The 15,122-nt window shown below is 37.0% G+C and overlaps 1 protein-coding gene across 1 annotated transcript in view; it reads left to right on the plus strand.

The window, feature by feature from the left end:
• The window catches only part of LOC122220693 (muscular LMNA interacting protein), a 213,705-nt gene that overhangs the window by 126,093 nt on the left and 72,490 nt on the right, over positions 1 to 15,122 (plus strand). The window contains exon 4 of the mRNA XM_042940388.1: positions 6,758 to 8,323. Within this exon, the coding sequence (XP_042796322.1) occupies positions 6,758 to 8,323 (1,566 nt within the window). The remainder of the gene's footprint in view (positions 1 to 6,757; positions 8,324 to 15,122) is intronic.

A 15,122-nucleotide genomic window follows, 5' to 3' on the forward strand; every position in this document is an offset into this window, starting at 1 on the left:
TCCATTTCTTTGGGTCACCTGTTTCTTTTATCACTGTTTTGCAGTTTTCAGAGTACAGGTTTTTCACCTCCTTGGTTAAGTTTATTCCTAGGTATCTTATTATTTTTGTTTTTTTATCCATTCCATTACCCTATGTCTTTTGATTGGAGTGTTTAGTCCATTTACAAACAAAATAATTATTGTTAGGTTCATGCTCATTGCCATTTGTTACTTGTTTTATGGTTGTTTTCATAATTCTTCTCTGTTTCTTTCTTCCCTTGCTCTCTGCTCTCATGGTTTGCTGGTTTTCTTTAGTGGTATGCTTGGATTCCTTTCTCTTTATTTTCTGTGTATCTATTACCAGTTTTCGCTTTGTGGTTACCATTAGAATTATATATAACATCTAAATACATATAGAGTCTATATTAATTTGATGGTGGCTTAAGTTTGCACCCATCGCAAAAGCACTAAATTTCTACTTCTCTCCCCACCCCCACCCCCACATCTTAGGTATATGGTGTCATACTTCACATCCCTTTTTCTGTTAATCCCTTGACTGCTTTTTATAGATATACTTAATTTTATTGCTTTTGTGCTTCCAGCTTTTCTTACTCCTACTTATATCTTTCCTTTCCACTCAAAGAGTCCCCTTTATATTTCTTCTAAGGCTGGTTTAGTCGTAATGAATTCCTTTAACTTTTGTTTGTCTAGGAAACTCTCTCTATCTATTCTGAATGATAGCTTTGCTGGATAGAATATCGTTGGTTGTAGGGTTTTATTTCCTTTCAGCACTTGGAATATATCATGCCACTCTTTTCTGGCCTGCAACATTTCTGCTGAAAAATCCACTGATAGCTTTATGGGGTCTCTCTCATACATAACTGTTTTCTTTTCTCTTACTGCTTTTGAAATTCTCTCTTTATCACTACTTTTTGCCATTTTAATTACTATGTGTCTTGGTGTAGGCCTCCTTGGGTTAATTTTTTGGGGGTCTGTCTGTATCTCCTTGATCTGAGTTTCTGTTTCCTCTCCCAGATCTGGAAAGTTTTCAGCTGTTATTTCTTCAAGTTAATTTTCTTTCTTCTTTTCTTTCTCTGCTCCTTCTGGGTTCCCTATAATATGAATGTTATTATGCTTGATAGTGTCGCTGAGTTCCCTTAATCTATTTTCATTTATTATTATTATTATTTTTTCTCTCTCTTGTTCAGCTTGATTGCTTTCCATTACTCTTCCTCCAGGTTGCTGATCTGTGCTTCTTACTTCTTCTTGTCCACTATTTATTCCCTCTAATGTACTTTCAATTATAGTTATTGAGTTCTTCATCTCTGGTTACTGTTTATATTTTCTGTCTTTTTGTGGAGGGTCACAATGAGATCCTCCACTTTTTTCTCAAGTTCAGTGACAGTCTTTATGACCATTACTTTAAATTCTCTGTTAAGCATATTATTTATCTCTGTTTTATTTAGCTCTCTTGCTGTGATTTTGTCCTGTTTTTTTCGTTTGGGATATATTCCTCTGTCTCCTCATTTTGTCTAACTCTCTGTCTGTTTCTCTGTGTTAGCAAAGTTGGCTATAAGTCTCCTAGTCTTGAAAGTAGTGGCCTTGAGAAAAAGAGGCCCCGCAGTGACCTACAGTTCAGTGTCCCTTGTTCACCAGAACCTGGAAATTCAGAAGTGTCTTTTATATATGTTGCATGTTCCCCTATTATTGTGGCTGAGCCTTCAGCTTAGTCATTTTCAAAGACTCTCTTTGCCTGTTGTGGGCAGAATTAGGCCCCTATGTTGTTAGTGGGTTGGTCTGGTGTTGCCTTGGGCTTGAGTTGAGTCTGACAAGACACTTGCCAGTGCTGTGGTGGTACTAAATAGCAGGGTGCTTTTGCTGTGTTATTCTCTGCAAAGCTTTGTTGATGGGCATTGCCTGCACTTAGAGAAGATATCTGCCTCCAGCCCATTGTTATGGCCAGAGTTGAATGTTGTGTGTGATTTTCTTCCCCATCCCTGGGGAAGGAGGCATTTTGAGGTGGTGCTGGCTCCTTTCAAGGCTGCTTTCACACTGCCATGCTTGTAACATGGCTTTGCATGGCCTCCCTCCAAGAGCATGTTGGATGAGGTGAGTTTGCAGAAGAGCAGGAGGGTGGGGCATCCTGTTAGTGAGCTAGGTGGATAGTGTTGGTTCTATGCTGGTTCCTGCACATATCCCTGTATGTAGGCTGGGGGGTAGGCTCTTTTGTTTTTAGAGGTGTCTCCTAAAGATACCTACCCCTCCAGCACATGCTCTGAGATTAGTAAGCAAATCTGTGTACCCCAGGAATCTTTCTTTTTCTTTATTTAAATTAAAAAAAAAGTTTATTTATCTTCAGAAAGAGCATGCAGGAGAAGGGCAGTGAGAGAGAGGGAAAGAGAGTCCCAAGCAGGCTCTGTACTGGCAGTGCAGAGCCTGATTTGGGGCTCAATCTTACAAAACCATGAGATCATGACCTGAGCCAAAATTGAGAGTCAGACACTTAACCTAGGTGGGACACTAACTAGGTGGGAGCCACCTAGGCATCCCAACTCCAGGCATTTTTCAAACTGCTGCTTTTATGCTGTGTCTAAGCAGGGCTATTTGTTGTGCTGTCTCTTTAAGGGTTGGAACTCAGTTTCCTATTGTTTTTCTGTTCTCCCAGAGCTGAGCCTGCTGATTCTTAAATTTCCAGGTGTCAAGCCCCTCTGATTGTAAGCACTCCTGAAGTTAGGCTTCCTAGTTTTCAAAGCCAGATATTATGGGGATTTTTCTTCCCACTGCAAGTACCTTGTGCCCAGGGCACGTGGTATGGGGTCTGCTCCTTTCCCCTCTCAGCACTCATGGTGTCCCTCCCTCTAAGGACAGTCCCCTGGGTCAGTTTGGCTCCCAACTGTGTCTCTACTTTCCCTAATCTCTTTGGTGTGGCCTGTTCTCTACAATTAGCTGTGGAGAGTCTGTTCTGCCAGTCGTCAGGTCTTTTTCTGGGTTATTGACACTGATGTGGGTGTTATCTAGGTGTATCCCTGGGATAAAGTGAGCCTAGGATCTTCCTACTTGACCATCTTCCCGGGAAGCCCTTTGTTATTATTATTATTTTCATAGCCGCTTTAAGTAGATTAGGTGTAGGAGCATAATGGCAGCAGGATTGATTTAAAATTAAAGATTTGGCAAGTGGATTAGAAAAAGAACAAGGTGGCTATAATGTTGACAATACTGGCTGGAAGGTTGAGATTGAACAAAGTATTTCTAAAACCTGAGATGGAAAATAGTAGGAGATGAGAAAGATGAGATGAGAGAGAGACTCTGTCATGAAGGAAGTTACTTAGTTCACATTATACATGGAGAAAGTTTTGATGACATCTTGAGTGTAGGTGTGCTCTGATTAGATTTTAAAAAGTTGCTCTAATGCTAGGTTAAATGGGAGTGCAACTAGAGGTAGAAATACCAGAAATATTATTTAAATTGTTAAGGTTTGAAAGGCTGAGAATCTATCTGCCCAGTGATATTACGAGTGTTCATTAGTGAGATGACCCATAAATAGGTGTGTTTAGGAGGCCAAGGTGTTTTAATGTAATTACTGCATATAAGCTCAAAATGGAATCTAAAGTTTTTACCTTGCATGGCTGTACAGATTTAGGAGCAAGAGCTCTACTATATGGATCAATTTCTTGTGCCATCCTAATCTTGGGAACTATTCAGACAGCAGATCAATCACTCTTGCTTTTATTCAGATGCTTTGGAATCTAAGACTCATTAGAAAAAATTGAATATATACGGAAGCACTTAATTTAGGTTGACTAAAATTATAACAGCTCCACAAGAGAGATTGGTTGTTAGAATAACTGGTGGCTTCTGTTATACAGGATCCAAGAGTGGATTTAGCATTCAGATCATCCACTTGATGAGAGCAGAACACTATAAGAATCTTCTCTTACTGAGATTATTGTGAATGTATTCCAGAATTCAGGATAGTCTTTCTAGAAGAAGAAGTTAGGAATAACTTTGGAAGAAGTATATGGTAAGGGAACTCAAGGAATCAGAAGAAGGCTGTGAATTGGAGAACATAGTTGAAGGTAGCTTTGGAGAGGTGTTTAAAGCAAAGAGATCAACAAAGATCACGTTAGAAATAAATGATGAGGAAGACAGAGAATAGCCTTGAGGAGAAGGAATTAGAGCATCATTAACAAACCTAGAAAACAAAACAAGATGTTATAATGGAAGAGGATGAAGGGATAGAAATTTGTAGACATCATTAGAGAAGTTAATTATCACTGGTAAAGGATCTATAGGGTAGTGGTAAATGAAGGACCTATTCTGAGCTGACTGAGCATTTGAGAGGTATACATTCTTTCTTTCTGCACAAAGTTATTCATGTCTTTAACTACTTTTTTTTTTTTTTTAGCCCATTGAGAGGAATTTAGGAAAATGAATCTTTTTCATTAAAAAAATAATTCTTCACTCCTGGGAATTTTATAAAAGTATGGTGCTGTATTTTTTAATTAATGTAAATTAGGGTAACATCTGCTGTATTTGCAAATTAGAAACAAATATATTGCAAATACTTGTTAATATATTGAATAGGAGAATACAATAAAAATGTATGTAGGTTAATACAAACACAACAAACATTCTTAGACTTTTCAGAGTTGTTTTCTTAGAAGTTCTTCAATAATCAACTATTCAAAAGTGCAACAAAATGGTATTATTTATATTAGGTAAAATATGACTCACTACAGTAGAATGTTTGGTAATTAGAAGCCATAGTCTTGAGAAAGTTGAAGGGAACAGTTTTTTCTTCTGAATGAGACCTTCAAAATTATAGCCTTATGATTTTAACATCATAATTTCATGGATAATCTGGATGAATTAATGAATTTGTTGTATAAATTGAAGTTATCTGGAAATATTACTGAAAAGGGAATGGAATTTTGTCACTGTTGTTATTAATTTACAAAATTCTTTACCAAAAACTATAGCATAACATGCAAAGACACCCTACACAGTCTTGAAATTTCTTCATTCTTTTTGTGAGAAGAGCGCAATCATTGGAAATAATCACAGAAGAACTTTCACTTATGTCTAATCACATGAATCAGTTATATGAACACTGGCTAAGCAGAATTGTTTCTAAGTAAAGCTGATGTGAGGGAATTGTTAAGCTTCTTTCTCAATTTGATTGAATTCTGCTTGATTATCAAATTATCCCTGATTTTCAGATATTCTGGGTAATGCCAATGTATTCAAATATTAATTGTGTAACAAGAATTCTGCGTTGCAAGTACACATATGAATTTACACATAAAAAGAAAGGTCTATTTTAGGTATGTTTACTTGAAACTTAGAAGGTTAGGGTGAGTTGTTTGCATTTATCAGTTTTAAATATTTTTAGGATTCAAAAGTATATGATATGAAAATCTTTACAGTAGATCTGATGGACACTTAACATATTACAAAAAAAATCAAGAAATATCTTTTACTGAATTTGTAAACCAGGCTTTTGCTAAGTTTAATTGTTGGGTCATATATTTTCTTTCCATGTAAGGCAATATATAGTATATACAATAAGATATTATATAGTATAATATCATTTAACAAATATTAGCATTTTGAATAACTGATATTTCCTAAATTCTCTTATAAGTTGATAGAATCAAAGAAATAATTTTGCAGGGAGACCTGTGTTTAAACGGCTTCGAATCATTTATAATTTTAGCATTTGTCTTTAGTACTGTCTTAAAGTACTAGATGATCTTTAAAATAGCACAAGAGTACATACACCCAGTTATTTCACAGGCCCTTACAGACTCTCTTGAAAATGATCGTTTCTTTCTTCCTTCCTCCCTCCCTCCCTCTCTTTTCTTTCTTTCTTTTCTTTCTTTCTTTCTTTCTTTCTTTCTTTCTTTCTTTCTTTCTTTCTTTCTCCTTTCTCATTTTGTTTTGTTTTGTTTTTAATATGGCAGGTGATTGGTGGGTTGCATTGTTTAAGGCAGATTACATTTGTAAAATACTCTGGCTTCTTTTGATATGAAAGCATACCTATCTTTTTCCAGTAGAAGCCATATCATTTATTAAATGTTCATTCCGGCAAATAATTAGGGAACATGTTTTTTGCTCTCTTATTTCAAGCCTTGCTTTCACTATCTCAATTTATCATTGTTGATGTTGATCTTGTTGATGTTGGGTGCTGCATCTTTTGAGTTCTGGTCATTTTTTTAACTTGTACAACATGTAGAAGTACCTCAAGTTTTTAGAATTTTAAACATTTTAAGCATGTTAAACTTTTAGGGATTGTAATCATTATTATATTATTGTAGTCATTGTATTATTATATTATTGTATTATATACTATTATATTTTTACAATGGAAGAAAATCTATTTCAGTTTTCAAAGTGAAGTTTGAAACTTACTTTGATGGTGATTTAAATCTTTTCAAGTCACACAATTCCAAGTCAAGATAACTATTTTAGATTTTGTCAGTGAATTATTTTCCAAATGGAAACATCCATATACAATTTTATATTAATGTCCTTACAGGGAATAAATGAGGCATAATATGTAACACTTCACAGTTTATTTATATTTTATTTCAAATTTAAAGCAATGAGCAATGCCTCATTTGCAAAACAGAATTTCTTCCATTTTTATGGAGGTTTAAGGGGCCTGTTTTGTGTAAACTAATAGGACTGTTTGCATTAAACACACAAGTGACAAGAATATTTTGATAGTTTCACAAGTAATCTCCTATTACAATCTGTCTATTTCTCTTTCCTCTAGTTAACTTCTCCCACTACCTCTGAGCAGCTTGCCTGTAAACCACCTGCTTTCTCCTTTGTTTCTCCAACTAATCAGAAAACGCCACCTGACCCAGTTAACCTCGACGGAGCCTCTGTGCTAGAGGAATTCCACACTAGGAGGCTGGATGTCAGTGGGGCCTTGGTGGAAGAAACAGCTACGTATTTTCAAACTTCTGCTTACTCTTCACCCTTTTTTGCATCGAAGGGCACCTCCTCGACGTTACAGTTTCCCCATTCCACTCAGTTATCAGGTTCTAATTTATCCAGTCCGAGTGCAGCAGATCAGAAACCTGGACTGGCATCTGAAGTTCTGAAGAAGACAACAACTTTAAGTTCTCACGTCCTTAGCCCCAGAGAAAGCCCAGGAACCACTTCTCCTTCACCATCCTCCAGTGCTTCTCTGAAGTCAAATTCGGCCTCATACATACCAGTCCGTATTGTCACGCATTCACTCTCTCCAAGTCCAAAACCATTTACCTCCTCTTTCCATGGCTCTTCTTCCACTATCAGTAGCCAAGTGTCATCTAGTGGAAATCTCTCAAAGTCAGGGGTGAAATCCCCAGTGCCCTCCCGGCTTTCTCTTCTCACTGCCATCCTCAAGTCAAATCCTTCTCACCAAAGACCCTTTTCCCCTGCATCCTGTCCCACTTTCTCTCTTAACTCTCTGGCTTCTTCCACACTCACTCTGGATCAAAAAGCAAAACAAACCCCACCCACACCTAAGAAATCTCTCTCTAGTTGCTCCCTGAGAGCAGGGTCTCCAGAGCAGGGGGAACACCAGGTTTCCGAACTTAGGCAGCAATCCTTCCACTTACCTTTTCTGGCCAAATCTACTCCCCTTTCTCAGGCATGCTCCCTTTCTCCCACAAAACATGACAGTAGCAGCCTCATTTCTTTGAATGTAGAAAAAATGTCACCCACTTCTTTGAAGAGCAACCCAACACTCTCCCTGCTACAGACTGATACATCCAGTTCTGCAAGACTTCCTCCTGTTCCACCAAGTGTTCCTCCTGTTTCTTTGAAGGGCAAACACGATGTTGACCTCAGGGGCCCAGAAAAGCCCAGGAATATTCACATACATCCTACATCAGCCTCCTCTGCATTATCTTCTCTGTCTCCTCCCACTAACCAAAGAGCCATGCTCTCCTCTCCAGAGAAATGTTTCCATCCTTCCCCAGCTCTTTCAAACCTGATAAACAGATCCAAGAGAGCAGCCCCACAGCTAGGTGGCCAGGGGCAGAACCTTTCAACTCCTCTTTCAACCCCTGTCTCCAATGCTAGCTCTGCCTCTCTTCCCAAACTGGGGTCCTCCCCTCTCCCTCGTGCTAATCTGCCGACCCAGGCACTCCAGCTCAGTCCAACACTGTACCCAAATTGTGGCAGTGGTACCTTGCCTTCAAGACTTGGAAAATCTGAAAGCTCAGTATCCAACCACAGGTCATCTGTTTCAACCCGATCACCTCCCATCTCTCTAACAAGAACCAAGGAGCTGATTTCACCTTATGCATTGTCCATGTCAACAGGCCCTGAAAATAAGAAATCCAAGGTATTCTTTTGCATGTTGCATGGTGCATGCTTATTTTGAAATATAGGAGAATCTTTTTTTCCAGAGGAAAAATAATTATGATATTCATTCTGCTCTTACATGAGTTATAGAAAGTGTAAGTAGAGCTAGGATTTGGTATATTTTAATGTGTAGGTGAATTATGATCTATCTAAAATGTGCATGTTTTGATAAAACTCTTTGATTTTGAAAATCCTCCTGTTACAGTAACTTCTTATATCTATGACTCCAAAGTATTTTTTTCTTCAGGCATAATGAGTTATATCATTGATCACAAAGATGGGATGGATATAAAGCAGTTGGTTTGAATTTGAGACTATGATAAATTTCTGATTATTTAATTTCATGGACCCTATTGTCCATCAAAACATCCTGTACTGAGAATAGTAGACAGGATCAGTGTAAAAATTTCCCCCTTTACCAGGTTGATTTCTTTTTTGCTCCTCCTGAGCACCACCTAAAGTCCATACCAGTATGGATTTAGCTATATACATATAGAGCAAAAATAAATAGAAATTTCCTTTATATGTGAATATTATATTTGATTTATTTTGAACTCTAAATACTTAGTAATTATGAAATACTGAAAGGGTAGGTAGGCTGGGTATAAGAGAATAGAATTGAGATAGGAGAAATACTGACTTCTAAATGCTCTGAAGCAGCCCGTTGAGCAAGAATGGGATACTGGCATACATTCATTCATTTATTATTTTTATTTTTTATTTTCTACTTTTATTATTGAAGTGTAATTGACATACAATGTTATATTAGCTTCAGCTGTACAACAAATTGATTCAAAAGTTTTATGCAGTGGGCAGTGCTCACCACATAAGTGTAGTTACCATACAATGCTCTTGGACTATTATTGACTATATTTTCTATGCTGTATTTCCATCTCTGTGGTTTATATAACTTATAACCGGAAATTTGTACTTCACCTCCCCTCTGACAACCATCAATCTGTTCTCTATATTTAAGAATCTGTTTTTTTGTTTGTCTTTTCTTTCGCTTTGTTTTTAGATTCCACATGTAGATGAAACAATGTGGTACCATGCACTGTTTGTGGAAATATAAATTGGTACAGTCACTGTGAAAAACAGTATGGCAGTTCCTCAAAAAATTAAAAATAGCAATACAATATGATCCACTAATTCCACTACTGGATATTTACCCAATGAATACAAAAATGCTAATTGAAAAGATATATGCACCCCTATGTTTGCTACAGAATTATTTATAGTAGCCAAGATATGGAAGCAAGCTAAGTGTCCATTTACAGATGAAAGTACAAAGAAGATGCAACACACACACACACACACACACACACACACACACACGGACATTATATAGTTGTAAAAAAGGAGGAGATCTTGCCATCTGCAGCAACATGAATGGAATTATACGGTATTATACTAAGTGAAATAAGTCAGACTGAGAAAGAGAAATACCAAATTATTTCACTCATATGTAGAATCTAAAAAGCAAAAGAAATGACAAAATAAATTAAAAAGAAGAATCAGACTTGTAAATACAGAGAACAAACTGATGGTTGTCAGAGGGAAGTCGGGAGGAGGTTGGGTGAAATGGGTGAGATACAGGCTTCCAGTTATAGAATGAGTAGATTATGAGAACGAAAGGAACAACATAGGGAATATAGTCCACAGTGTTGGTACAGTGTTTTTTGGTGACACATGGTAGCTGGTGACACGTGGTAGGTGTAGCATAAAAGATAGAGATGTTCAGATACCATATTGTACACCTGACACTAATGTGACATTGTGTATCAACCTTATTCAAGTGAAAAAACTTATTAAAAAAACCTATACTCTGAAGACTGGCATTTGTTTTAATACGAGAAGGGAAACATATGAAGATGTAATTCATAGAGTTCATTTTTCCTGGTAGAAGGGCAACTCTGCTCTAGAGCGTGCCAGGTTCCCAACTATTCTCAAGTACTTAGGATGTGGATCATATAGAACCAGAATTTGGTTGTTGTATGACTCAAATGAAATTCTGAAGTGCCTGTATGGGGGGGGTGGGTGGGTGGGGACTACAATTTTTAGGGCAGTGCAATCAAGTAGCAGTTCGAGAAGTTCCAAATTCCATGGAGATTGTGTTCAACTCTGTCATTGGAGATTGTGTTCAACTCTGTCATTGTTTGAATGATGAACTTAAGATGGGAAAGATAAAACAACCCTCAAGTCAAATCCTATCACGTCCAATCTATCGTATTAATGATGTTGCGGTACAATTCAACGTAACAAATATGCATAAAACTTCTGCTGTATGCCTACCACCATACTAGCTTTTTTGGGGATGTATGTTTGTATGTATGTGTGTTTTAAGGAAAGTAAGAGATAATTCTTTGTCCTTAAAAAAGAAATTTTATTCAGCAGAAGAAAATATACAGATACATGATGTGGAGAAGCTATATAGAATTATTAAATCCATAATAAAACTAGAAAACAAGTATAAGGTAATTTAATATAGTATAGTACGTATTATATACAATTGCTCACTGAATTCAATGTAATAGAACTATTATTATGGGATATGGTTAGTGAGGGAACTTATAACAAATGGCAGGCCTATGGGAAATGTTTAGGATTTAGCTTAATGAGGAGGGAAGGAGCTGGCATTTCAGAAATAGTAAATAACCTGACCAAATATACAGAAGATGAACCCAGAGGAGTTTATGTGAAGACATAGGAAGATTGGGCTTATTATTAAACAGTGACAATTGTAATAATAATTATTTTAAGAGCTACCACATGCTTTCTGTATATAAAATTTCTATATATAAAATATACAAAACAGTTAAAAATTAATTAGAAAAGATTATGTCAGGGGCACCTGGGTGGCTCAGTCTGTTGAGCATCCAACTTCGGCTCAGGTCATGATTTCATGGCTTGTGAGTTCAAGCCCCATGTCGGGCTCTGTGCTGATAGCTCAGAGCCTGGCGCCTGCTTCGGATTCTGTGTCTGTCTCTTTCTCTCTGCCCCTCCCTCACTCATGCTTTGTCTCTCTCTATCCCTCAAAAAAGAATAAACATTAAAAAAAATTGGAAACAATTATGTCAGTTAACTTTTATGACAATATGAGGTTGGTAGTACTATGTTCTTCATATTATATACCAAACACAAAGCAATAACTCCTATTAATAATCATTTTAGCCTGATTTAATAATTCTCATGAAGGAAATCATCATTATGGAATCATCAGAATTATAAATTTCTATAATGTTTGGGTCATTTAAAAATGTATTTTTAGGTCTCCTGGTGGCTCAATCAGTTAAGTTTCCGGTTTCAGCTGAGATCATGATCTTCATGAGTTCAAGCCCCACGTCTGGCTCTGTGCTCCGGCTTAGAGCCTGGAACCTGCTTCAGATTCTGTGTCTCCCTCTATCTCCGCCCTTCCCCTGCTTGTACTCTGTCTCTGTCTTTCAAAAATAAATAGTAAAAAAAAAAACTACAAAAAAACAAAAAAAAAACCAAACCCCAAAACATTAAAAAATGTATTTTTAGAAATTATTTAGTCCTTGTATTTTACATTTTCAAAGCAAATGGGATGGAGAAAAATCTAACATTTTCTATAATTCTGAATCAAAACTTCTTATTTATTTGAGGTAAAATGACCTGGTGATTATCTAAAAATACATTTGTGTGATTATGGAATTCATTTGTGATATATTAAAAACAACCTGGTGATGTAAACAGTACTGTCTCCTGAATTTATTAACAATTATTTCTTAAACCATACTGCCAATATGTTTAAATTATTCATTACCTTTGTGAAAAGTGATTTTACTTGAGAGGCTTCTTCTGAGTGTTTCTCTTTGTGGTTTATTCTGCTTAGTTCACGTTTTGTCTTGTTTTTTTTTTGGAGAGTTGGAAAAGGGTGAGCCCAGAGGGCTTTTGATCAAGTCAAGTTCTTTTTTGTCCTAAAATCAAGTTTGTTGAAGATCTGTTCTCCCACAGCTCACTTACTGTTCCCAATATTAAAGAATTTTCAACATTTGCTTTATTTTTAGCTTTAATTCCTAAGTTAAAAACATCATGCTTATAGACGTGCATGATAAATTTGCTGAACATGAAAATATGAGGAATCATGATAATTTATCTATTTTTACCCTTTTTATTGAACAAAAAATGTTTCTTATAATGGGCAAAATTCATGATAACTTCTGCAAAAAATAGTTGCTCCCTGAGACATGCTGTTCTTAGTTATATTTATTTCTTCCTTGCTTCTTGCTCTTATCTCTCCAGGTAAAAATCAGCCTACTTTTTTTTTTTAATTGCAAACTATTATTTGCAGGATTTGTAACTTGAGTATAAAAAATTCATTAAAATGGATGCTGGAATAGATAAATCTTATCCCAGTTTCCTTTGATGTTTGACTAGTTTTGCTTGAATTGCTAAGATTATTTTATAGATTGATAAGAGGAAACAGACAAAAGCTTTGGGATATCAAAGAACTCATATGCTCCTATGGATTGTTTCTTGTCTTGTTCCTTCCACTGTGGTGCTAATCCAAGCACAGGGCTCTCTTTGAAGTCAAAGAGCTTCAGATTTAGATCAGCTTCACTCAGCGCCAGATCCCAAAAGGAAAGAGGTCCTGGAATACAAATGGCCATCAAATTAAAACACGAATGCTTGAAGGGTATTAGTTCAAAGTGTGGGCCCTACTGTCCTTTGATATTGAAATAGAACGGAACAGCTAGAGTATACTGAGCTAATTTCAGATATAAAGCATGCTTGATTTTTCTTTTTTATAGATAGAATCTTAAGGTTCTGAATCTGTTTACATTAGTATGGTATAATTGATATACTTTAATTTCAGATACAGTTTTAAAATATTAATTCACATTATAATCATGGTCCTAGACAGGATGAGCATCTCTCTGGATGTTGTTCAGTCTACTCTTTGATTAACATCTTATATTGTTTGAGACGTTTCTGCCCCTTGGGAAAGGGAATATCATAAAATTAATTCCCGGAGTTGTATTTGGGTTCCCAATATATTTGGCCTTCATTTATAACCTAATTTAAAGTTTTCTTCTAGGGAGTTAGCATGGTGTTCCCTAAGGGGATTTGAGGCCCTTACCTCAAAACTTTAAACATCTTGCAACTTACTGAAGATGGTTTAAAGCTCTTTTCTGACTATGAGAGCTCCAGTGATGTGCCTGTCTTGGCCTTACAGCTATTTGGACACATAGTTTAGGGATCAGTTGGGAGCTTTTAAATGTTTCATGACCTTTTATAGTTGGTGTTTTATTTATAAACCTCATTCCTTGAAGACATCAAAACATTTCCAATTACATCACCCTGAAAACTTGGTGACAATAGTCTCCATGTGACTGTCTCCATTTCTGCTGATCCACATGTAATCTGAGACATGAGCAATATGGAATGTACCCCCATGAGCTAAAATGGTCAATCTGGTTCAAGCAATCGATGTGCATTGAGTGCTTATTATGTTCAAGACACGTTACAAAGTCAGGAGGATGTTGCAACAAATAAAATTGCAAAAATGCTTCCTCACAGAAGGGTCTTGGGCGGAAGAGAAACAGTCAGCAATTACGACTTCCACCTCCCCGACTGCCATAAGTAAATTTTCTTGTGTGTGAGATAGTCATACACGGTATGGAGAAAAGTATAGCAGGGTATGGGGTAGTGTCACAAATTTATACTGGCTGTCATGACAGGTTCCTTTGGGAAGGTGACATTGGGGGGTGATGCTCCTTAAGAGAGTATAGCCAGGAAAAATACCTGATGCCAGAGAGTGCTTGGCAGGTACAAAGGTAGGAGAGCCAGTATCACAAGACTGGAGTTAGTATAAGGAGACTGTCAGAGGGACATGTAACTGTGAGCTGGGTCCTGTGAGGTCTTGCGTGCCACTTCTTAGTCACTGATTTTTAATTTGAGTAAGAAGCCATCAGAGGGTTTTGAGTAGATAATTGGCACAATCTTGTCTATCTTGCGGCCGTGTTGAGAATAGACTGTAAGAGGGTGAAAGCTGAAGGAAGGAGAATTTAGGGGTCTGTTGGAACAATCCAGGCAAGCGACGATGATGGCTCCGGTGAGGTTCTAGCAGTGAAGGTGAAGATGATGTATCCGTATATATTTTGTAGGTAGGGTAACAAACCTTCACAATCATAGGTGAAATGATAGAACAGCTGAAACCAGGTATATGTATCTTCTTGTTTGCTTTTCTCCTTTTGTTCCTCCTCCACCTCTTTACTTCACCTCTTCTACAGAATTCTTGGTGCCTTTGTGGAGATTCTAGATTTTCTATGATTCTCCCATCCCTGCTATGTATCACTTACATTTCTGTACTAACCAATTCTGGGTCCCATTCCCTTTGTTTCTCTCCAGCTAGCCTTTGTTAATTGTGCTTAGCAGTGATTCACACTCAAGTGTCAGTAATTGACAAAAACCTTTTTTATCCCTTGAGGAATTTTTGCATTTTAATTCAGGGAGGGACTTGTGCAGTTTAACTTAAGCAAGGTATTAAGAAAAAACATAGGGATGGGGTGTCTGGGTGGCTCAGTGGGTTAAGTGTCCCACTTAGGCCTAGGTCATGATCTTGCTGGTCTGGAGTTCAAGCCCTGCATCAGGTTCTGTGTTGACAGCTTAAGACCTGGAGCCTGTTTTAGACGCTGTGTCTCCCTGTCACTCTGCCCCTCCCCCACTCATGCTGTCTCTGTCAAAAACAAACATTAAAAAATAAAACTGAAAATAAATAAATAAAATAGGGATTCAAGGTCAAGAGTTCAAATCCT

Source organism: Panthera leo, chromosome B2 (assembly GCF_018350215.1).
Source record: "Panthera leo isolate Ple1 chromosome B2, P.leo_Ple1_pat1.1, whole genome shotgun sequence".
Lineage (NCBI taxonomy): Eukaryota > Metazoa > Chordata > Mammalia > Carnivora > Felidae > Panthera > Panthera leo.